The 26,572-nt window shown below is 37.2% G+C and overlaps 1 protein-coding gene and 1 long non-coding RNA gene across 2 annotated transcripts; both read left to right on the forward strand.

Moving 5' to 3' along the window:
- The first annotated feature begins 1,465 nt into the window (after positions 1-1,465).
- Positions 1,466-25,815, forward strand: LOC130085118 (SEC14-like protein 1). The gene is made up of 16 exons (XM_056250692.1): positions 1,466-1,575; positions 2,093-2,182; positions 10,360-10,509; positions 10,972-11,103; positions 11,198-11,326; positions 13,594-13,783; positions 14,589-14,698; positions 16,142-16,331; positions 16,561-16,649; positions 17,456-17,526; positions 18,223-18,394; positions 18,641-18,775; positions 21,680-21,814; positions 23,990-24,232; positions 25,436-25,614; positions 25,710-25,815. Exons 2-16 carry the CDS (start codon positions 2,120-2,122, stop codon positions 25,813-25,815), a joined length of 2,094 nt encoding a protein of 697 aa, XP_056106667.1. The 5' UTR covers positions 1,466-1,575; positions 2,093-2,119.
- LOC130085128 (uncharacterized) lies at positions 22,126-22,912 on the forward strand. The gene is made up of 2 exons (XR_008807112.1): positions 22,126-22,522; positions 22,691-22,912. It is a non-coding gene; the product is annotated as an uncharacterized LOC130085128 (long non-coding RNA).
- Positions 25,816-26,572: the final 757 nt, after the last annotated feature.

A 26,572-nucleotide genomic window follows, 5' to 3' on the forward strand; every position in this document is an offset into this window, starting at 1 on the left:
GACGCTTGTGTACTATGAAAAGGAGCGCGTAGCTCGCGTCGCTCGCGTTGCTTGCTCGCGTTGCTCGCGTTGACTATGTAACGGCCCTTAGTCTACCATGAAAAAAAAAGTAAAGTTGTATTCTGTAAATGTAAATATTAATGTAGCTAAATATTAGTGGAATTTCTAAATAATTTATTGATTTTTCATATAAAATCGCCTAAAACTTTAAAATGAACAATCATGATGCGTGTGTAAATTTCTCAAAAACAAATCTTCTACAAAAAAGCATTAAACAAATTTTGAATTAAAAAATGTTGCTGAGGGAAAAAGGCTCCAGCCTCCCCACAACCCTAAAGAGGAAAAGTGATTTAGCGAATTAATGGACGAAGGGGGATAAGAACATGTGAATAGACCTTAATTGTACAGCTTCCAAGTAAAGATACAGTGTCAATTGAATACACTTGTTATCAAGGCTGATTAATTGTAGTTAAAGGGATAGTTCACTTTAAAATGAAAATTCTGTCATCCTTTACTCACCCTCAAGTTGTTTTAAACCTGTATGAATTTCTTTCTTCTGCTGAACACGAGGGAAGATATTTTGAAGAATGTCAGTAACCAAACAGTTAACTGGAACCATTGACTTCCATAGTATTTTTTTTTCCTACTATGGAAGTCAATGGTTCCGTAGATACTGTCTAATATTACATACAAATGTAGGCTATGTGAAATTACAAAACGATAATAATTCTCAAAATCACCACCAGATGGTGCAAAGGGACAGTTGGGACCATTGTTCACACTGTTAAAAAGATCACTTTTAAGTAAAATGTCCTAATTTAAATAAAGTGAAAAACATTTAATAGAAAGTTTTATTAAATGTTTCACTACAAAACTTATTTTACAGCTATTTCCTGAATTATTATGATCAAACACCTTAACTGTAAAAAATAAATAAATAACATGGAGGGGGGGAAAAACAGTTACTTGACTGGCAGTAACGACATTAAACACTTACAGATCTCTCAAGATCTCAGCATCTTTACCTACTGTAGGCCTATATCCAGTTTGACTATTTATTTCATACAGCAGTTCTTATTGAGAATTAACAGAGGTTTAGATGTTGATGTTTTGTTGAACATAATAAAGACCATTATGTTGATCAGTGTTTGATTTCTATGGGCTCTAGACCCTTGACTTTTTAACATTATAGTTTATGTAACCACCTCGCTCAGAAAACCGAGACGAGTTTTTGTCAAGCAATCATCAAAGGTGTACTTTGAACATCAACAAACATCCATTTACTGTTTTATTTTTGATAGGTCCTGTATATATACTCTCATATACATATAAAACATGAAAATAAAATAAAAAATTTCCCACCTCTAATGTGTGTCTGAACTAGAGTTTTGAGGCGGAGTTTGTGTGAGTGACGTGGGTTACGCAACCTCTCATCTGACACAATTGCAGCTTTCACTTCCGCAGGAGAAATGGAGCAGGACAGCTAAAGAAACCCAGACTGAATTATTACTCTTTCACATCGGGTTTTATCAAGTCTTCCCTTCCACAGGATTCTTTGCGCCTTTGACTTCCAAGGTAAAGTGTAAGAGTTTAATTTCACAGCTATCCTGAACGTGTTACCGTATCGCGTTGGAGTGCAGTCTCTGTTTACATGTAGATTCACTTGTGTTTCACTAAAACTGCCCGTGCTAGAGATAAAACAATAATGAATATGAGCTATGAATAATGATAGTGTCCACATGCCTATTTTGGCTCACTGGTTGTACAAAAAAATTAATAAAATTCAGTTTGAACTTGGGGTTGTTGTGTATTGTTGTAAGCTACATTGCAATTTTGCTCTTTTAAACATTCAGAGGCCATTGCATTTTAGAAGTTTACTACATTAAAAATTTTGCTTTGCTGTACAAACACTAAGCAATTTAATACCAAACATGGTAAAAGTCTAAAAATATAGTGATATATTGAAAAATAATGTTTCAGTAGCCTACGTTATGCTTTAACGTTACATCAGTTCTGTGTTTCTGATCATAATGCTGTTCATCAATTTGGTTTAAACCATTGGGTTTATAATTATTATTATTTTTCTCCATAGGAAGGGCTTTTCATTAGAAGTGCAGCGATGGTGCAGAAATATCAGTCCCCTGTGAGGGTTTACAAGTTCCCTTTTGAGCTAGTAATGGCGGTGAGTTTTTAAGAAATGACATGCGCATGAGAGAGCATATCTAATCATATTGTTTAAAAGTCTATCTATATTAGGCCAAATCCTTTTACATCTAGTTTTCTTTACTTTGTGTGTGTGTGTGTGTGTGCGTGTGTGTGTGTGTGTGTGTTTGTGTTTCCAGCTTTGTCTTTGTTAATTTATGTGTATTCATTTTATTGAGTAATGTTTGCAAAGTTTGTCTAGTCAGCTGTACTCTGTCTCAAAGCTGCATTGCTCTAGAGTTCACTAGACTGTTAGATCAGTCGTCAGCTCAAATACAGGCAAATCTTTAACCTCACAGAGCACAGCTTTCTATTGTTTTATTGCTTTAATAGCATTTATGGTTTAAATTGAACCAGAGTTTCAAACGTTCCTGGCTAACTGCTCAATACCGGAGTCCAGACTTTCTAAAATATACAGTAATAGTATTGCCTGCAGAGAGAATGAAACTATCAAGATTCAGGAAAGATTTAGAAGCCAAACTATCAAGACTGTAAATCATACTTCTGCTATTACTATATCTATTATATGTTCATAATTTGTATATCGTTGGGCAGGTCATGGTAATAGTCATTTAAAAATTATAATACATTTCAATATTAACATTTGTTAGTAATATTGTAAGACATTTTTGTTACAATAAACAATGTTTTGTGGGATCACCACTTAGTGTCCAATAATAATAGTCTATATTTTTTTCATTCAGTGTAAAATATGCATACTGGAAACCAGTGTGAATCCATTCACTGGTATATATTATCTTAACGTTTTTTTCTGTTATAAAACTGATTAGATTTAGATGATTCTAAATTCTGTTTAGACATGCAACATTTGAAGCTGTTGTAAAATGCAGATAAGCACACACCAATAACTGATCTATAAACTTCGACTAAACATGGTTAAGATAATGAACTTGGGAGGATAATTACTCAATTATTGAAATTTTCAAATTCTTTCTATTATAAATATTTACCAATAGCCTGGTTAAAACCAGACCATTCTCAGTTGTAACTGAGTTATGGTCTGGCAAAGCGTCATAGACAAATCATTTCCAGAGGGGCGTCACCAACGGACGTCGAGGATAGACCTAAACCCAATCAGAGCGATGAAGGAGATGACGTATGCAGAGCGGCGGAGAAACATCTCCGAGTGTTGTTCTTTGCTCGGTTTTTAACTAAAAGGAAACGTTCAAATCGCTTAAAACAGACGCGATAGCTGATTCGAACGAGTGATGTTCGACGGCGACATCCATCTTTGTAATGTAGGCTACAAAATCATGTTCAAAATCCCAGCGCTGTCGTCATCATGTAAAGCCCGCCCCAACGCTTCTGATTGGTGCCGCGATTTCGGCGGATTGGAAATGGGCTTGAATGAGCTCTTTGCCAGACTAACTTTCAGAGCAAATCTAAATTTGCCGTTGGAAGTTGTCTGGGTTTTCCCAGGCTAATTTACCAATGTCAATGGTCAAAATTACTGTAACGTACAGTTTCGTGTGTATTCTTGCTTTAATATCCTCGGGCTAGTCAATGCACAGTAAAGTTCTACATTGTTAACGCTTATTAACTAATGTTTGGTGTTCTATGAGCACGATTCCAGTTCACCTCTTCACACTATGAATGCCCAATGAAAATGTCAGTTTAACTTCATAGATGAGGTTTAATATCTGATTGGCTGTTTTAATAATAATAATAATAATAATAAAACATTTAGATTTAGTCTACTTTCGTGGTGCCTCATATGCAAAAGTTCTCAAAGCTGCATTGCTCTAGAGTTCACTAGACTGTTAGATCAGTCGTCAGCTCAAATACAGGCAAATCTTTAACCTCACAGAGCACAGCTTTCTATTGTTTTATTGCTTTAAAAGCATTTATGGTTTAAATTGAACCAGAGTTTCAAACGTTCCTGGCTAACTGCTCAATACCGGAGTCCAGACTTTCTAAAATATACAGTAATAGTATTGCCTGCAGAGAGCATGAAACTATCAAGATTCAGGAAAGATTTAGAAGCCAAACTATCAAGACTGTAAATCATACTTCTGCTATTACTATATCTATTATATGTTCATAATTTGTATATCGTTGGGCAGGTCATGGTAATAGTCATTTAAAAATTATAATACATTTCAATATTAACATTTGTTAGTAATATTGTAAGACATTTTTGTTACAATAAACAATGTTTTGTGGGATCACCACTTAGTGTCCAATAATAATAGTCTATATTTTTTTCATTCAGTGTAAAATATGCATACTGGAAACCAGTGTGAATCCATTCACTGGTATATATTATCTTAACGTTTTTTTCTGTTTTAAAACTGATTAGATTTAGATGATTCTAAATTCTGTTTAGACATGCAACATTTGAAGCTGTTGTAAAATGCAGATAAGCACACACCAATAACTGATCTATAAACTTCGACTAAACATGGTTAAGATAATGAACTTGGGAGGATAATTACTCAATTATTGAACTTTTCAAATTCTTTAAATTATAAATATTTACCAATGCCAATGGTCAAAATTACTGTAACGAACGGTTTCGTGTGTATTCTTGCTTTAATATCCTCGGGCTAGTCAATGCACAGTAAAGTTCTACATTGCTAACGCTTATTAACTAATGTTTGGTGTTCTATGAGCACGATTCCAGTTCACCTCTTCACACTATGAATGCCCGATGAAAATGTCAGTTTAACTTCATAGATGAGGTTTAATATCTGACTGGCTGTTTTAATAATAATAATAATAAAACATTTAGATTTAGTCTACTTTCGTGGTGCCTCATATGCAAAACAAACGCTGGATCTTTGAAGTAAGCCGATCTCAAGCCCTGTTTACACCTGGTATTAAGGCTATGTTTACACCTTAACGATCTGAAGAGAAAACGCAAAAGTGGCGTTGCGTTTTCACTTTTTATTCTACGTTTAGACGAGCGTTATGGTTGGGAAATCCGCGTGCATAATATGGTGACGCAAAAGTGTGTGAAATTCGATGTAGTATGCACTCCAGGTGGCTAGGTGGCAATGTGAAGCACTGCCACACAACAACACCAATATCTTAGAATATTTTGTACAACTGCTGAAAAGACTCTTGTACGTTTTTCAGAGCTGCTAGGGCAACTTGAAGGTCCGACGTATGGAAATAATCTGACATGTTGGTTGTTATTTTCCTGTGCTGGTGCATGCATGTGCACTCTAAAATGTGCTGGGTTGTTTCAACCCAAATTTGGGTCAAATATGGACAAACCCAAATGTTGGGTTACAAATGTAATTAAAAAATTTACAGTTGAAAGTGAAAGTTGAAGTTGGGCTAAAATTTTAAATTACATTTTTAACCCAACATTTGGGTTTGTCCATATTTGACCCAAATTTGGGTTAAAACAACCCAGCATCGTTTAGAGTGTGACGTAAACGCGTACGCGACGAGAGCCACCGTGAGCAGATTTGAGTTTTTACCGTTTAGACGGGAACGCGACGGTGGAGTGGTTTTAAGATTTCCACTCTGGAGGGTGGTTTCACTTTTTGCGTTTTTAAGCCCCCAAAACGCCGTCGCCATGTAAACGAAAGGCACATCCGATAAAATATTTTTACGTTTTTACCCGGAATCGTTCTCGTGTAAACGGGGCGTAAGATGCGTTTTGGTCGATCGGATCACAAGTGGACAACGCTATACAGGTGTAAACGGGGTCTAACACATTTTGAGTTTGTCCACTTTTCAGCACTGTACGGATGTAGTTGAAAACTCATTAGACCGGATTGCTTTTGTAGTGTAAACGCTCATGTGGTCGAATGCATTCAAACAGCCACAAAACACCGTCTACTGACCTAATGCGTGAACATGTAAATTTCATGTGTTTATTTCGTCCATTAGATGAAAAGATCTGAAAAAAGGCCTAACATTTACCCGCCCACAGACGCTCCCCTCGAAGAAATCAGGAGTGAAGCGGTTGAAAGTGGACAAAAGAGACGGATTAAAAAACAGGTGTAAACAGGAATGCGTCTCCCTCGTCCACTTGTGACCCGATCCACCAAAACGCATAGTTGCCCCTCTCCACATCAGCAGCTGCCCTGATAAAGCTGACAAGAGCAGATGACATCAGCATCCCAATACACGCTTAAATCCTTTTACGACGGTCTCGTGACCTTTTAATGTTATCTCACCCTTTACACAATCAATAACTGATCTTTAACACTAACCATGAACTGAGAAACCTTGTGAAAATGAACTGCACTTTAGCATCTTTATATGTTATTACATAATTACTTCTATTGGCTTTGAAATCCGGTAAAAAGTTACTGCTGAATGAACTGACGGTCAACTAAAATATACTTTAATGCCATTTCTATTGAAACGTGTCATGTATTTAAGTATATTTGTTGCGATTAGTACATTCCAAATATATTAACTTATCAAATACACTGATTATAATCACGTGCTTTAGTATGTTAGTCAACACTTACAAAACAAGTGCACTTCTTTAAAGCATGACAAAATAGTATTAAAACAATGATTTAAAATGCACTGTAAATTAAGCGTTTAATTAGACATTATAACAAAGTGAACTTTTTAAAAGTGTACTTAAGTGTGTTAAGAAACAGTCATGAAAGTATTTAAGTGGACTTAAGTTGGCTTTTATTTCATTCATATATTTTCTGCGAGGACGGTTTTATAAAAAATATACTTTTAAGATTTGAAGTGCATCAAGTTCACATTAAACATAATTAAGCACACTTCTTTTTCTCAAGGGAAAGAGCCATAACTTTAGGACACATTCAAAAATGTATTACTGTTTGTCACTGTATTAGATAATAATATAAGCAATGCTAATATAAGCATTAAAGATGAGGCAATAGGATTTTGCCGTTTTGTGGATGTGAAGTATATCCATCATATCATTTATGGGAGGAGAGTTTTAATGTTCAGTAGCTTATATTTATTTCACACATGAATGCCATATAATACTGGTCTGAATGTGTGTGAGTGATTCTGCCGCGGTATTAAATGGCACAGCGTCATGATTGATCAGCCGGTTAATTAGGTTACAGTTCACATCCATCGATCCTCCTCAGTGACATCATTTCCCCAGGCGAAAGTGCTAATCACTCGCTCTTATCAACATTATTATTGTGAATTGTTTTTTCAGATTTGCTGAGTGCACAGTTTGACGTCATGCTTTAGTCAGCACGGGTCGCTGCTCACACTTGACATGAATCAGTGTGCCTCTCCTGTCAATCAAACTTCATCTGGGGCAGAAACCTCAGGGTTAATGTCACAAAGGCTTACAGTGGTGCTCACAATATAAGACCTACTTCAACATGTAATTGTGTCAGTATAGGAGAAACTACAGGGATTGTTCTAGATTTCCAAGACTGCACACATCACGGGGGTTAAGCGGATTTTAATTGAACCGAGTGTGTTAGTGCCCGTCCATTTTTTCCAGCGGCATTGGTTCCGGAAGAATGTTTTCTTCTTAGTTTTAAAGCATTATAAGCAATGAACCAAATCAACCTTCTGCAAGGTAAATAATTACATTTAAAATATTGATTTGTGGCAAAAAAGTATTTGAAAATGGGAAAAAATATACAGGTTCAAGACTTTAGCGAAGGGGGAAAACCTACTATCCCATAAACTGGATAGTCGAATTAAAAAGGATAGAGAAATATAAAACTACTAATTTAAAATGTTGATTATATACAGTATATAAAAACATATTTTAAGTTTATTGCAATATAAGCATTTTGAGAGTATAGGGAGACTCGATTACGTCATTCGCAGTGTGTCATGGGAGTGGGCGGAGCTAAAGAGCTCTTTTGGCACGCGACTCTCTGATTGGTGGGATTTTCTGTTCATCATCATGTGTATTGTAGTTTTAATGTAGATTAATGTAGTTCTGTTAAACGGCATTATTTTAAAACCAAATTGAAATCGAGCGAGCTGACGGCTTTCATTAGTTCAACACCACAGATCATTCATGTTGACTAATTATGTATATTGTTCCCCTAATATGGACTTTTCTGAATGAAGTAGTTTTTATTTTTATTTTAGTTCATTAAATATAATGACATTTATAAAGATAAAAATGTATTATTTCTGGAAATTTCACATATTGTGTAATAGTTGTATGGGTATTTTTTTATTTATTTTGTTCTATTTTAATTCTGCTTTATTAAATTCAAATTGCCATCATCATTTTACAATCATACAGAATTGTAATTCAGCTTCGTTCAATTTAAATTCAGGAATTAAATGGCATTTCTCGTCTCCCAAACAGCTATAGGACTGCTGTAGTGAGGCGTATTGTTCCTGAAAAGAGGAATTAATACACAATGCTTAATCCCTTACATAAAAGCTGTTATTGTGTTCAGTCCAGAGAAAACATGTCATTGTTTGATCAATCGCTTTAATGGATGACGTCCATGGACATCATCACTTTATTGATTTGACACAAAGGTCAAGCATTTTAAAGAGGCTACCATACTTAGTGCATACTGTGCAGTTTGCAGGTTTTCAGTACGCATATGAGCTACTACAGTGACCAAAATGACATTACCTTTCAGTCCAGCATGGCAATTCTTTATGCAAAAATGGATTAAATGCCAAATAATAATAATAATTTTAAAAGGATTTAAACTAAGATGACAACTGGATGCAGCATGACCAGATCATGTGACAACAATGGAGCATACTACTGTTGCATATATAGTCAGCGTGTGTATAATTCAGAGGGAAGGAGCTTGCCTTTGTTTGGTAGGTCTCACAGTAAACTCTATAGATCATTTACATTTTATGCATGTGTACATAATAGAATTGTTTGATTTTTAGCAGGATCGTGCGTGACTTTCAGTGGAATAGCAGAGTACACACTAAAACAAACACATACTAGAAAACCCTCATCCACTGCTCAGCAGAAATAGATCTGCTCTGATGGCTAATGCATTAACGTGGATGCAATTTACATCTGTAGTGTATAATATATGAATCATTAGAGACACAAAACTCAATAGAGCCCAACAGTAGCGTTCTGGAAGTAAGAATGCTGGTAAAATAAGGATTTTCAATAATAATATGCAAGACTATTTGTATATGTCTGACTATGTTACTTGCAGACAATATAATATTAATAAAAAAAAAAAGATTACATAAGTGTGCTTAAATTCGAATTTGTTCAAAGTACAATTCAAATAATTGTGTTTTAATAATATTTTGTTGCGCTTTAAAGAACTGCACTTACTTTGAGTTTTGATTTGTGTCGACAAACTAACAAAACACATGTAACCAAACACTTGATTATAATTTAAATGTAATGATGAATAACACAATACACTTAAAGTTAATATATTTTAAATGTAGAAAATTGCAACTACATCATCACAAATTACACACAAACTTTCAAATAAACAATATAAAACTTTCAATAGATATTACATTAAATATTTTAGTGTTTTAGTTACCATAAATGCTTGTCAGCACATCCAGCACTAACTTTAACCATATTTAAGAAATGATGAAATTATATAATGATGTACTTAAAACTGGGTCAGAAATGATATGTAACTATAAATTGCAATATCTGTTAAAATAATTGCATTTGATATAAATGTAAACTGTAATACATTTACATGTAATTGCAACTAACCTGCAATACAATTTCCAAAAACATTTCATCCAGTTATCACTCATTTTTTACGGATATTCTTTTAAAGTATATTATTTCTGTAATAAGCACTCTTTTAAAAGTATGTTAAAGTGTGCTTCTGTTTCACAAGGATTACTATGTTGTACTGGTTCCTCTAACCTAGTCCTCCTGTGACTTCTTAAACCTTAAAAAGCGAGAGATTAGGGAGTAAATATTGACGGGCGTACCTGCAGTTTATTGGTATCGTTGACTTAAGACTTCATGTGACATGCAGTACTTGCTAACCTGGTCATATGAGCTACTAAGTCAACTGGAATTAAAACAATAACACATCACGAGACAAGTGTCACATTTTCAGGAACATATATAATCAAAATGGGTGTCATTTGTGCACATTAGCCAAGCTGAAGAGAACCATATTTTGATCAAAATTGCATTGTGTGCAAAACTTCCTGAAGCTTCTTCTCTCTTCTAATCATTTTTTCCCCTCCCACGCTTACATTGGTTTCACTTTTTCTCTCTCACAGGCCTATGACAAAAGATTCCCAAACTGTCCGCTGATACCCATGTTTGTGAACAGTGACATCATCAGTGAGTGTCAAAGTGAAGATGGGGCGACACAAGTGATTGAGCGCCGGTGTACCGTGGACGTCGAGGCTCCTCGGCTTCTAAAGAGGGTATTTAATGTTTTAGAAGTCCAAAACGTTATAAACTTTGACAAACTCTGACACTGTGAGCATTCATTTGACTAACATTTGAACCTTAAAACAATATGAGAAGCTGTTCCCTGCAATTACTGTATATAAAGTTTAGTGGCACAGTTATTCGATGATCCGAAAATTGTCATTCGATGAAATGAAATTATTTTTAAAATCTTTTGATAATATAAAAAAAAGAAAGAAAAATGAAACAACAACAAAAAATGAGATGTTGGTGTATGGACACACACAAAAAAATGCTTGAAGATTCTTCAAAAATTCGTCATTGGTGCATCAACATATGTGAAAATAAATGAAATAAACAATATATTACTTGTTTAGGTGAACTCTTCCTTCTTTTTGCGTGTATTTAATTTAGCCTTTAAAATTCATAATAGCCTGTGCCTTGATTGTGATTATGACACATGTCTGTGTGTACAGATAGCAGGAGTGGACTACTTGTATTTCTTCCAGAAGAACTCTTTGGACCGAAGAGAGAGAACTCTGCACATAGAGGCGTATAACGAGTCCTTCTCCAGCAGAGTCAGCGTCTACGAGCACTGCTGCTACACGGTCTGTGCTGCTACACTCCCTCTTATTTATGGACACGTGTTTATGTGTCGGCTGCTTTAAGAGGGATCCTGATGTTTGAACGCTCCCTCCTCAGGTTCACCCGGAGAATGAAGACTGGACCTGTTTTGAGCAGTCCGCCAGCATGGACATCAAATCCTTCTTCGGCTTTGAGAGCACCGCAGAGAAGATCGGAATGAAGCAATACGCCGCCAGTATTAAAAAGGTGTGTGTGCGTTGATTGGTTGCTTGGTTGGATGGATCAGGACATTTGACAGGCCAAATTCAAACCTATATCTATACCTAAATACACATCTCTGTTCACAAAGACTCTTATTTTGAAGTCCACACCTCAAAACTTTCTCCTTTTTCCTACAGTATTTCCAAATGTTCTAGAAACGTTGCATTTGCAATGGATACCTTTGAGAGACTTTGTGTTCCCTAGAAAAAGCATTGGAATATAGTTCTTCCCATCTCTTAGTATTTCCATCGCTGTAAAACGTTTGCGAGCAAATTCAAAAGTAACGAGATTTTTTTTCCCCCCTTTAATTGCATTAAAGGGTAAGTTTATTCATGTGGTGCATATTGTACCAATAGATATTCATATTTATAATGGCATTGTGCCTGTTGTGTGCTATTCACTTTCACACTGTTGCTAAAATACGTTACTTTGCACACTCTTCATATCACAGTCCTGCAAATTTGTCAGGAAAATTAACTCGCATTTGCTGTCCTGTGGGAAACCATGAGAGCAGTCGCGTTTTAGACCAAACATATAATGGTGACTGAGTGCGTCCTGGACGCATCAGTGAATGGTGAGATATTTTGCTAAATAAAATGATCCTGTCAGAAGAATTGCGCAATAACTTTAAAGGGATACTCCACTTTTTTTGGAAATAGGCTCATTTTACAACTCCCCCAGAGTTAAACTGTTTAGTTTTACCGTTTTTGAATCCATTCAGCCGATCTCCGGTTCTGGCGGTACCACTTTTAGCATAGCTTAGCATACATCATTGAAGTGGACAAGACCATTAGCATTTCTCAAAAAAAAATTACCAAAGAGTTTCGATATTTTTCCTATTTCCCAAAAAAGTGGAGTATCCCTTTAACATTTATTTTTCCGTCTGTATCATCTCAGGGAGGTTTTACGCATGCGCTTTCAGGTGAATTTAGCATTTTCAGGCATTTTTCAAAAGTTTCTCATCCACATTGAAACCGCTAGTGTGGACAGAGAACGTTTTTTAAAACGAAAACGCCGTTTTCAAATGTATCCGTTTAATGTAGCCTTAATGTAACGTAGCCTTAAAGGCAGGGTAGGTAAGTTTGAGAAACTAGCAGAAAACGGCTGGATTTTGAAAGTATCCAACAGAGAAACTCCCATCCCCTCCCTTCTGGGCTCCTTCCAAAGCCACGCCCTCAAAACACATGAACGCGTGATGCCGGCCGCTCAGCTGGAGGACGCGTTTACCAGCGCCGAGCGGAGAGGAGCGCAATGCATGGAGTGACATCACCTTTTTTTGCCTTGTTTGCCTGCGCTGACTGTATATGCAGGTACAGGTGGTACTGGGTATTTTGACTGCTCTTTCTCTGCCATAATTGTAAAACTTCCTAGCTTGCGGCCGGTTTCGAAATGAGCGAGTCAACCGGACGCGCGCATGTGGGCAGCTCCTGTAGCGGCAGGGGTGGTAGCCATGGTAGCGAGGGAGAGTGACAGTCGCCCAGCCAATCATTGCATTCGTTCCGAATGGAAAGAGTAGCTGTGTTTATTGCAGCCCTGAGAGGACTACAGACACTCGATTTTTATACTCTCCTTTTCAGAGTACTTATATTTTCGATATGTATTGGTATATAAAGACAGTTTAAACAAATTTGGGGAAAGTGTTTTAGAAACAAACTGCCTACCCTGCCTTTAATGACCAACGCACTCTACCAAGAGCAGAGCAAATTAGCGCCTGGTTGAAGACATGCTTATTTTTGGGTGGATAAATAAAGGCGCAAATACCAGTAAATTGACTTAGTAAATCACCTTGCATGATTCATTTAAATACTTTCCTCCTGTAAATGTTGCGTCTGAAAGGGAAACCGCAAAAATAATGCCGCAAAAATAACCCTGCCCATGCCTTTCCAGCGCTAATTTTTCACTGCGTGTCTTTAGGAAGTCCTGACAGTAGTTTTTAAACGTTTTTTTGTCGCTGGCGCAAACTGTTAGCAAATCTAGCCCTAAGTCTAAAACATTTAAATAAATGTTTACTTTATCTAGACTCAGGCAGTGATAATGACTGACCTGCCATTATTTTCAAGAATCTCCTTCCTGCTTTTAGATTCCTTTTATGTCTATCATCAGGATCTGTTTTCTTGTAAGGCCCTGTTTGTGGCTGGCTTGCGTGTAAGAGTATGTTTTTCATATGTCTGTGTACCTAAAGCCAATGTTTACTTGTTTCATTTGAGTAAACTCTTGTGTCACTCTCTATTTGTCTCTTTCTCTCTCCACAGGGAAAAGAGATTATTGAATTTCACCTCAAACAGCTGGAGGAGGAGGGCATTAACCACGTGCCCCGCTGGGTCCCTCCTCCCGCCACCATCGCGCCTCACCAAACGCCTGTCAGCTTAGCCAGAGCTATCCCAGCATGCAACAGCAGAGCTCATCCCAGCTCCACAGACGTCCTGCCAGGCTCTCCGGATGGTGAGATGAATCATACTTCTGCCCGCGAGCGTGTGCTCGTAAATATAATAATGCAGGAGGAATGGAATGATAACGAAAATCAACATGTCCAAATTCTAGTGGGCTTCCTTTTTGTCTACTTTCTACTTGGGCAGATTCTGTACTTTCAAAGGCAGCATCATAACTGCACCCTGAAAGAAACAAATCTCACTTATAATAATATATATTCTAATATATAACTTTGCAACTACATGTCAATTAACTCTCAGTAGAGTATTTTAGTAGACTGGTAGGGTTGACATATAGTTGCAAAGTTACTTATAGTCTGTAGAATTTCTTTTGAGGACCATCACAATAAAGAGTTAGCAGATATTAAACAGACAGTCTACTAATACTCTAATGAGAGTAAGTTGACATATAGTTGCTTGTAGTTAGTAGAATGTCTAAAGTGGACCATCGAAATAAAGTGTTAAACGTTTCCCCATTCTATTAATGTTACTGGAAGAAGGTTTGTTCCTAACTTTAAGAGCACGTTCCAGTTAGCTTGGCTTACAGCTTGTCTTATTGATTATTTGAAGCTCTCTACATTGGCGTCTCTGTGCATGTCTCAAACAGTAGTCCTCACACGAACCGCACTGGGTGATTAACTCACTATTGATTTCAAATGATGGGAGGAACGTGTTTAAATGATCGATCATATCGGCACGAGAGGAGGGCTATATACTGTATATTTGTAGACGACTCGCCTGTTCCTCGACAGTTTTCTTAAAAGAGTGAATGATCTCCTACTTTTCTCAGCTGTCTGATGGTTGTGTGTTGTTTGCAGACAAGTTAGATGCAGACTACATCTCCCGCTATCTGGGACAGCTGACTCCTTTCCAGGAGAGCTGCCTCATTCGCCTACGACAGTGGCTGCAGGAAACACACAAAGGAAAGGTGAGTGCAATGTTCAGAATAATGTACTAGTAGGGGACAGCGGGGTTAAAGGTGCATTGATTTCGTTTCTGTACTCTAAACCACTAGATGCCACAACTCCTACCTAAACACCCAGGTTTCTCTATGCATGTGGAAATTTGGTTGATCCTTGACACGATGGCGGGAAGCAATACAAATTGATTCTGCTCTAATTTGATCTAATATTTGATGGTTTTTTTTTAAATCGATTTATTTAGCAAATGAGAATCAATAAAATTACCAAGTATATTTTGAAACGAAGGTCTTTGTTAATGGTTTTCAGCTTTTTTAAATCAACAGTTTTGAATTTTAAGAAAATGTAAAAGTATGTTATTTGGGGTAAAAAGGCCCCTGCTCGTTGGCTAAAGCATAATACTTGACATGGCTGACTTTTCTATTTGTTCACATGACATGGTTAATGTCAATGATTCTGTTAAAGTCCCCCTGTTGTCAATAGGTTTATCCTATCCTATCAACTCATCTTTGATCACCAAAATTACATAATTAACGTTTTTTCCTTGGACAAAAAATTATTCAAGCCTTAAAATAGCTTTGATTCTAATATGTGGTTCTATGAATATGCAAATGAGCCCCGCCTCCACTCACTCGCACCAGCTCAGAGATCCACTGGTTGGCGATCACACGTTGGCCTGATTGGTTACTGTAGTGTGTGACGTCTGAAACACCAGCGATTTCCAACCGCGTTTTTGAGACTGTCTTTGGTTCACTGCAGTTTTAAGCAGAAAAGGGTGTTGGCTTATGAATTTGCAAATGTTTTGTCATAAAGCATATTAAAAACACCAGATAGACATATAATCAACATTAAAATCTGGATTTTCACCATAGGGGGACTTTAATCAAATCATAGAATAAAATATCATACGTAGTGTTAAGCCAATTTAAATTATTATTGGATCTGCTTCAAAACTTTCATAATCTTTACTTTTTATTAACATATTTGTTTCTCTGTATTTTTAAAATGAACAAATTTTAATGAAAGTATATTTAAAGAACAAAAATAAGTTATGAAGTGAAAACCTTTATATTATGAAAACCATGTTTCTTTCCACAAAAAAAATATGAAGCAACACAACAGTTTTCATCATTGATAATGTTTCCTGTTCATCAAATTAGCATATTACAATGATTTCTGAAGGATCATGTGACACTGAAGACTGGAGTAATGATGCTGAAAATTCAGCTTTAATCAATAAATTACATTTTAAAATATATTACAATAGAAAACAGTTATTTTTAATTGTAATAATATTTTGCTTATATATTACAGTATTTACTGTATCTTTGATCAAATAAATGCAGCCTTGGGGAGCAGAAGAGACTTCTTTCAAAAAAACTGAATTTCCAACCAAATGGGGGATTTTCCTCGAATGAATTACTTAATTACATGCGTATGAATCCCTTCAGATCCCTAAAGACGAGCACGTGCTGCGTTTCCTGCGCTCACGGGACTTTAATCTGGAAAAGGCCAAAGAGGCTTTGTGTCAGACGCTCACGTGGAGGAAGCAGCATCAGATCGACTTCCTGTTAGACACGTGGCAGTGTCCGCAGCTCCTGCAGGACTATTACACCGGAGGCTGGCATCACCATGACAAAGGTCCATCACATGTAGTTTCATAGAACTAATGGAGAGGCATTTCCCCTCTCAATCCTGCATGTGTGTTAGTCCTGTGCCAGACTTTGAAATAAAGATCAGTTGAAGCGAGAGCTTGATACTGATCAAACAGAGGAATTGGTCTGAGCGAGTGTTTTCCATAGGCTGTATTAATATCAAACAAGCAGAAGTTAATGTGGTGGTTATGTGCTTCTCTGTGTGTGTTATATAGATGGACGTCCTCTCTATATCCTTCGACTTGGACAAATGGACACCAAAGGTTTAGTGCGGACGCTGGGAGAAGAGACTCTTCTGAGACATGTAAGAGTTAGACAAATACAAATAGTATGAAATGACAAATCAAACTTAGTGCTTTTCACAATATACATCTTTCTAAAGCAGCTTTACAGTCATACTGTTGCGTTATTAATGCCTTAGTGTTTTACCACAGAGCAAGTTTTTGGGGCTGTGAAGATTTAGATCTATCTATATTGTATTTAAAGAGTCTACTCTAGCTCATATGTTAGTTCAGTAGTGACTCAGGCAAACGTCTGAAGGTTTAAAGCAATTTAGACATTCAAATATCGGTTGGTTTTGTTTCTAAGCGAGAGTATGCGATTCTCAAAACGTGTTATCACAAGTGAAAAAACCCTGCTTGTCGAAAAGGCAAACGACTGAGCGTTTAAAGGTAATCAGGAGATTTAAATATTGGGTGGTTTTGTTTCTATAGAGTAAAAATTCTTTAAAAGCATTTATGAAGATATATATAATTCAGTTGTTTTAAGTGAATCAGAGACTGATGTGTTGAGAATGTTTGAGAAATTTAGATTATGGCTTTGTAACATCTCTGATTTCATACAGAAGCACTATATCGTTCCGTACTGTGGTTGAAAGTCACATATATATTTGGGTCATATCACCCTTTTCTTAAAAGGGAGCTGCTAGTAAAACTCATAATGCTTTAATCCCACAGTGAGCAAGTCAGAGGCAAGAAACCAAAAAAATATCCATTTTTGTGTAAGCAGTAGAAAAATGATTTGGGATAAACCAGGCTTTATCAGGGATTCAAATTCAATTAAATAAAATGACCATGTTCACTAACCCCTGACCTTTGACCCAACCTTTAGGTGCTGTCTATCAATGAGGAAGGTCTCAGACACTGTCAAGAGAAAACCAAAATATTTGGAAAACCAATCAGGTACTTAATTTATTCATGCATTACCAAACATATCATGTACTTGTATTAATCTATATATAGTTAGACATAATCAGTGTTGGGTGTAATGCATTACTAAGTAATTAATTATTATAATTTAATTATCCCCCTTAAAAAAGTGAAGTAAGGGATGTTTCTGTAATTTAATAGTTACTTTAGATGTAATTGCATTAAATACTGTATAGAAAATATAGCAATTCTATATAAAACTATAGGGAATTTAACATCTAATGTTAAAATCTATGTTTTTAATGTAACATTCTCCTTTTAAACTCTTCGGTCAGTTCAAGAACAATTTATGCAATTTAAAATTATTTATTTTAAAGAATTAAAGAGTTCGATGTGGCATTTAGAAAGTACTTAGTAATAAGTAATGCAATACTTTATAGAGAGAGTAATTTGTACAGTAACCGAATTACACTGTTGAAGATTAAATTAGTAGCTAGTAATACATTACTTTTTTAGAGTAACTTACTCAAAACTGACCATAATAAATGGGAATCAAAAGGAATTTTGATTGTTCTGGATTTGGTTCCCAACTCCACTAACAGAACCGAACGCCATGAAAACCAGCCAGTTCCAGTATGTTTTAAAAATGAAATTGGTTATGAATAAGAATTGTGTTTGTACTGTACATGGTACCTCTACCCTAAATAAATAAGTGCTCTTGTGTTGTAGTTGCTGGACATGTCTGGTGGATCTTGAGGGGTTAAATATGAGGCATCTGTGGAGACCGGCCATCAAAGCCTTGCTGAGGATGATAGAAGTTGTAGGAGCCAACTACCCTGAAACACTGGGCCGTCTCCTCATAATAAGAGCACCCAGAGTGTTTCCTGTGCTCTGGACTTTGGTAAACACACTCATAGGATTTCACATTATGACACACTTAGTACATATGTTAACAAATAGTTAAAGGTATTAGGAAACACTGAGATGAGCACCTACTCAATCTTAATTTAATGGTTGTAAATGTCTCCACACACTGACCCATCACAGTTAAATGTCATGTTAGCGTGGTGGTGTTATTTCACTCATCTGGCCTTACTTAATTTCCGGGCTTCTGTAAATGTCGTGTTTGCCTTCGTTCTGCTCTCAGGTGAGTCCATTCATCGATGAAAACACTCGGAATAAGTTTCTCATCTACGCTGGGAATGACTACCAGGGGCCTGGAGGTCTGGTGGACTACATCAACAGAGACTTCATCCCTGACTTCTTAGGAGGAGACTCTCTGGTGAGTCTTCAGAACTACAGGTGGCGAGATCTGACATATTAACCCATGTGTCAAACTCGGGCTGCGTCTACATTCATCCGGATACCTTTGAAAACGGCGTTTTCGTTTAAATGCGTTCTCCGTCCACACTAGTGTTTTCAGGCGTTTTCCCACGTTTCAGTGTTGATGAGAAACTTTGGGAACATGCCTGAAAACGCGTGATATGAAGAGTGTGCAAAGTAAAGGCTCGTACACACCGGGACGAATATCGGCGCGTGTTATTCGCCAGCGTTTTTCAACACGTTTTTTGTGTTCACACCCAAGCGATTTTCGCTGACGATGAGCCGAGTGAACATGCCAATTCATTCCCTGACATTAGATGGCGCCCATTTGCTCTGCAATACCACTCCATAACAGTTCTCTTTTATCAAGATTTTTGTAGTCGCTGTCGCGTTTGTCATATAGTTCTTTATGTTCTGACACCAACGAGACCAGCAGCTCTACATTCATCTTGCCTTGCATCTTCCTCGTCTTATTTCTTCTTCCCGGCAGTGTAGACCTGTCTATGGTGTAGACGCTACTTGGCGTATATCTTCTTCGCCGTTACGTATGTGTGCTCAGCAAGACCGTTTTGTGTTTGAGCGCCCCAGAGTTGTGTTTTACTGTAACTTCAGAAGCTCCAGACACGTGAGCAAAAGCGCCAATCTCATTGGTCGGATAGTTTTTGACGCGGCGCGTCAAACTAAAAAAACGAACCCAAGGCGTTTAAAAAAAAATGACGCTTTCACGCGTGGCGTTTTTCGCGTTGGTGTGCACACTCACATTGGCGTCCTTTGTTTAGTCACGAGGCGTTAAACGTCGGCGAATATCGCGCGCGAAATTCGTCCCGGTGTGAACAGGCCTTAACGTATTTTAGCAACAGTGTGAAAGTGAATAGCACATAACAGGCACAATACCATTATAAACATGAATATCTATTGGTACAATATGCGTCACATGACTAAACTTAGGTCATAGTTTTTAAATACCTCAGTTTTGACGGTCCACGCTAACACGCGAAAACGGCGATTTCAAACATATCCACTTTGGAGAGCGTTTTCATTATTAAAAACGGTGTCTCAGTGTCAGAAGGCCAAAACACAGAGAAAATGGCCTAAGGAAATGATCCGGCTGCTTCTGTGTTCAATATGGACAAGGCCTCAGTCCTGCAGAGTGTAACTCCAAAACGCCTGCTTGGAAGTTTCTAGTAATCCTAAAGACCTTGTTAAGCTGGTTCAGGTGTGTTTAATAAGTGTTGGAAACTGTCAAGAGAAGCTGTTAATGAGTGGTTGGAAACCCTGAAATGCTGCTGTATTCTTTAGTAAATGTAGATAGTTCACCAGAGTATTGCAGTAATCTAGCCTTGAGATGATAAGAGCCTTTACTAAGAGCTGCATAGCATATTCAGAGAGTTGGGGTCTGATATTACTCATGTTGTAGAGAGCAAATCTGAGTGATAAAGCTGTCGTTGACACGTGGTCATGTGGTTCTCATCTGGCCTGGTTAGATTAAGCTGAAGCTTTCAGGAGAGCAGAGATAGGCCTATATGTTGATACACACGGGATCATCGAGCTGGGACACTGTTTAGAAGTGTCACGCACCTTCCCTAGGCCAACAACTCATTCCCAGATATTCATTTGCATTCTTATATTTGAATATTGATCTTTGTGTGCTTATTTATCATAAAATGATACAGTGGTTTGTGCCAAACAGACGCTCCTCTAAGGCACTTCAACAGGCTTTAAACCCTTGTACATTTCGGCATACTTTAGCAAATGAGTATTTATAATGTAAATAATATACTTTAAAATAATATACTTGCATGCAAAAATTAATGTAAAGTTTTCGGGCACTTAATTGCATGTTAATTGCAATTAAATTAAAATTAATTGTAGTTTAACATCAATATTACATGCAATTAGATGAACTTTAGAATGTTTTTTGACCCACTTAAGTAGGATTTAAGTACATTACAGTAACTTCATTATTACTTCTATTGTCTTTGAAATATGAAGTTACTGCTGAATGACAGGCTTTTATGGTAAACTATAAATACAATGGCATTTCTATTGAAACTTGTTATATATGTCATGTATTAAAATATATTTGAAATTACTTGAATAATTTGTAATGGGGATGTTTCTATTTATTATATTTATTTTCAATTTTACATGAACGCATTACAGTTCAAATTAAAATCCACTTCAAAGCATGACAAAAGGTTATTAAAACAATTTAAGTAAAACATTAAAGTAAAACTTTTAATTTGACATTATTACAAAGTGCAGTTTTTAAAAGCGTACTTAAGAAACTTTTATCATGGAAGTGTCTCTCTTTAAGTGCACTTAAGTAGTCTTTTACAAGATCTACAAGTACAGTTGATTAAAAATATACTTAGATTTGAAGTACACTACAAGTGCACATTAAATACAATTAGGCACACTTGTTTTTCACAAGAGAATATAAAACCTATCAATATCAATAGTGTCGTGTTGTTTCTCTCCTGGTAAGTGAGGGTAAAATGATGTAATCATCATGACATGGGATCATGCTGTTGTGATATGATATGTTTAATATCAATGAATACATGAAACACTTTGCCATTATAATCAGAATTTGCTTGCCATATCACTCGTTTGTTGTTGTGGTGTTTTTATGTTCCTTGTACTCATGTACTATTATTGTACAAGTATACTTGTGTATTCGTGATGGTCTTTTATTTATGCTGTATGGAAAGCACAGGGGCAACGCTTGCCTTAACTTGTCTCACAAATGCATTCATACTAAATGCTTTTGGCTTGAAGCCACAGAAAACCAAGAGATGTCACTCTATAAAAATACGACTGTAATCTAATCTGTATGTCTGTGTTTCTCGTGTTTATTCAGTGTGATGCTCCTGAGGGAGGTCTGGTTCCCAAGTCTCTGTACCGTACGGCCGAGGAGCTGGAAAACGAGGAGGTTAAACTGTGGAATGAATCCATCTACAAGAGCGCGAGTGTGTTGAAGGGATCTCCACATGAGGTACAGCTCATACACTCACAACACTCAACAATACACAGCTTTCACTGGTTACTTCAGCTGGCCAAAGTTCACTTTCATAAGTGTGTTAATAAGTGGTGCCATCTGTTGGTCATAAGAAGACATGCAGCGTGAAGGACACACACTGTTAGTCTAGTTCTGTTTATAGTGTATTACTGTGTTACCATGAACTTCAGAATTGGCTCCCTTTTAATTCATGAGTTTGAATTTTAATAGCAATAGACAATTTCATGAGTTCATACTGAAAAATATTTTTCAAACCTGAATTAATTTCTTTCTCCGGCTGAAGGGTAACACTTTATTTGAAGGGGTGTGCATAAGACTGACATGACACTGTCATAAGCATGACATAACACCTGTCATGAACATGAAGGAGTCTTTATGAATGTTTATGACTGTTGTCATTAAGTGTCATTCGGTAAATTATGACACTTTTAATGCAAAGTTGACATTGTTTAAAATGTCTTTGTTATGACAACTTGACATTAACCAATAAATCATAACCTGTCAACCTGTCACAAATATGTCATAACAGGTCTAATTATCAAACTTAAAGAAGTTATTTAGCTTTGCGTTGACATTACATTACCCTGTCATATGTGGTTGGTTTTGACTTTGGCCGTCATGACACCATTATAACTGTCATGAATATTTTACTTGTCCTCAAGTAAAGTGGAACACATTGTACTAGTTATAAAGATGTCATTAAGGGTTATTACACTGTCAAATGCTTTAACATATGACATATGACAAATGCTTTAACATATGACAGGGTAATGTAATGTTAACGCAAAGCTAAATAACTTCTTTAAGTTTGATAATTAGACCTGTTATGACATATTTGTGACAGGTTGACAGGTTATGATTTCTTGGTTAATGTCAAGTTGTCATAACAAAGACATTTCTGTCTTTGTTAATGTCAAGTTGTCATAATCAAGACATTTTTGTCTTGGTTAATGTCAAGTTGTTATAACAAAGACATTTTAAACAATGTCAACTTTGCATTAAAAGTGTCATAATTTACCGAATGACACTTAATGACAACAGTCATAAACATTCATAAAGACTCCTTCATGTTCATGACAGGTGTTATGTCATGTTTATGACAGTGTCATGTCAGTCTTATGCACACCCCTTCAAATAAAGTGTTACCAAACAAAGGAATATATTTTGAAAAATGCCGGTGACCAATCAGTTGATGGAAACATAGTAGGAAAAGAATACAATGGAAGTCAATGGAGTCCATCAACTTGTTTTGGTTATTGATGTTCTTCCAAAATTTGACTACTACTTCCTACAATGTAAATTGTAATTTGAATGTTTTGCTGCACCAATTCGCCTTTGGCTAAGCCCCGCCCCCCTTAGTTACTGTTGCTACGTCCAACAAACAAACTTCATCTGGGCTCTGGTATCAACATGGCTTATGCTGTGACAGCTCTTCCTGCTGAAAACTTGATCAAACTTTTATAAAGCAGCAAATGTGTCTGATAGAAGTAGGCAAAAGGGGCTGCAATATACGTTCGAAGGCATACGTTCATGACATACAGGTGAAACGCAAGGAACAACAAGGCATCCAAAATAGAGGCAAAAGCATACCGGTCACAGTCAAAATATTAACCACCGCATATCCTTCTAATCGAGACGGAGGCTGGGACTAACAATATCTGTTCATGCAAAGCTGGGTAGATCTCTATTCACTTCTATAATCGTTATTACGAAGCAAACGGACTACGCGAGTATAACGTTGTATTTATTAGCAGCGTGTGCTAGACGACACTTGTCAGGATTTGACTTTGGTTTTGGGAAGGGAAAAAAACTGACACCCCCCTCCAACCTCTCTGGGAAACGCGTATCTGTGTTACAAATGCCCCAGGCACAACATTTAACCATATTTTTGATAAAGCTACGACAGTAATAGCCTGCCGAGACCAAAAATATGAGACGCCTGTGTTAAAGGCAATGGAGCGCTGTGAAAAAGTGTCGGACCTCTGTGGGAGCTCGTTCTTGGCTGCGCTGTGATTGGTCAATCTACATTCTAGGGTGTGGCTTAGCCAAAGGCGAATTCAAATTCCAGATTCCCAGTTGAACTCTGAATGGTGCGCAGCGCTGTGTGTTATGCGTTCTGAAATGAAGGTAAATCCCTTCGTTCATCTTCAGGTGCTGATCGAGATCACAGACGTGTCGTCCGTCATCACGTGGGACTTTGACGTGTGTAAAGGCGACATGATCTTCAACATCTACCACTCCAGAAGAGTCCCTCAGCCCGCTAAAAGAGACACGCACAACCTCGCCTGCCCCGGCGGAAACAACGTCCAGCTCATCGACCGATCGTGGATGCTGGGACAAGACTACAGCATGGTGGAGACGGCCCTGACCTGCCGAGAGGGAGAGAGCGTACAGGTGAGGGGAATCTCACCAAACCTGCCAACAACATGCGGGACTCGTATACGTTGATCATAGGGGTGGCCGCTATACCGGTATCAACGTGACTACCGGTATTATGTTGTACCATGATATGGATTTTGCGATACCGAGAATACCGTTAGATATTCATTAATTCAAATTTTTCAGTTACATTGTTTTGTTAAATTTGGTACACTTTACAACTTTTAACACAAGGTCTTCTAATGACGATACAAAATCGAGGCTGAACTGAAGGTTTAACCTTTTCCTCTGTGTGCAACTCGCGTGAAGCACAGGCATTAATAATCAAACACAGAGAGCATAGTAACAGTCCAGTGTTTCCCACACATGGACTAATTCGTGGTGGGTGCGCCACAGAATTAACACCGGCCGCCACATAATGCGTTTCGTTATTCATTTATTTTCTTTACGCTATTTAAAACACGCAGTCTATTCGTTCTCTGTCACTCACGCGTCTCTCGCGTGCACACACACACACACACACACAGCGTCTGTCTATGAGGCGCCCGATTGGACAAAAGCGAAGCGAACTCCGCGAGTGTGTCCGAGCATTAGTAAATGGATACATAGTACTATATAATTATTATATAAGAGGTATGGAAGTTCGATAAATGGACAACAATATAAAGTAAAAACAACAATTCAATTCTCACCACTGAATTAGCAGGATGTAGATTCTCCTCTCTTTTGGTCAGTATACAAAAACTTCTCGGTTCACATAAAGTTGTCTTAAATTAGGCCTAAGTGTCAAACCAAGTGTCAAAGTTCAATAAACCAAACTCCAGTGTTACTCATCTTACGAAATTAACGAAGGAATTATTTTGACCCAGCAAAATAAAAAGTGGAAAGAGATAGCAAGTGAATTCAGGCCTATACCTCATGTTGCACGTTTGCACTTTTTGAGAAAAACAATGGCACAATAAAAAAAAGATTTTTCAGGTCTATGTCCAATTAAATCCCTCACCTTTTTCTAGTTATATGGTTAAAATACATATTTTGCCTGTAATTTAACTAGGGTGTACTAAAATGTGATTCCAATTTTTTTTTCTCATATCGCAATATAATATCGATATCGTCCGGACAGTGAAAAATATCGTGATATGAATTTTTGCTCATATCGCCCACCCCTAGTTGATCATACACTCATTCTCTTCCTTTGATCCACACGTTTCCCATCAGGGCTCTCATGTGACGCGCTGGCCTGGATCCTACATCCTGCAGTGGCGTCTTTACAGCACCCCGACATGCACTTCATCCAGCCGTCCGCGTGTCGACGACGTCCTGGCCTCTCTGCAGGTCTCCTCACACAAGTGCAAAGTCATGTATTTCACAGAGGTGCTGCAGTCCACTGACTTCAGGTCTGGATGATTACATATTGCAAAGGTCTTAGCATAACAAATCATGGTAAACTATCAATGGGCTGTTTAAAGGTGTGTGTGTGTGTTTCCATCAGGGGCTCCATGAGCAGCCTGGAGTCGAGTCACAGCGGTTTCTCTCTGCTCAGCGCCGCCACCACCTCCTCCAACCACTCACACACAGACTCCACCGTTTCAAGATAGCATCTGGAAAGACTTTAGGATTAGCAGTTTCTGCAAACGATGGCTGATCATGAACAGTGTTAAAAGAGGTTCACATTAAACCAACAAATGCCTGGATGAGAGGTGATCTTTTTTCTGATAAACTAGTGGCGCTCTGTAAATCACATGCAAGCTTTCTGTACATTGTTAGAAATAAATTTGTAGATGTTGTTTACTTTGGTAGTCTGATTGAGCAACTTTATGAACGTGACGCATAAAGCTACACTATGTGACTTTTTTTTTTCTTTTGTTTGGAATGAAAGAACAATGTTTAACAATCATATCAAAAATTCATTTTCCAAACTGTGATTTTTGATTTACCCTGAATCATTACGGTAAGTCTTTATAATTGATTTCATTATTAATATTTTCGAGTTGTCGGGACGGATTTCATGGGAAACTGCTTACTTCCGTCATTAATCCAAGCATGTTACTGATATATCCATGAATAATAGATAGAACAATATATCAGATTAAAGAAGGCTAGGCTACTACTATATAAAGATGAAGGTGTCGTAGTAAATAAAAAAGAAAACACATAAATATTAAACGATTATGTCTCTTCAGAAGAATTTGATCAAACCACTCGATCTCTTTCCGAATGTTTTAAAGCGTCAGAGGTCCCACTTTATATTGGGAGTCTGACTATTATGAACTAAAATGTAATGAACTTATTGTGTTCATGCATGTTTTTGCATAGTAAAAGTGTTTGTAAAGCTGTTGTTGTTTCTGTTCCCTG

Source organism: Rhinichthys klamathensis, unplaced genomic scaffold (genome assembly GCF_029890125.1).
Source record: "Rhinichthys klamathensis goyatoka isolate OS25496 unplaced genomic scaffold, OSU_Roscu_1.1 h1tg000004l_1, whole genome shotgun sequence".
NCBI classification, from domain to species: Eukaryota; Metazoa; Chordata; class Actinopteri; order Cypriniformes; family Leuciscidae; genus Rhinichthys; species Rhinichthys klamathensis.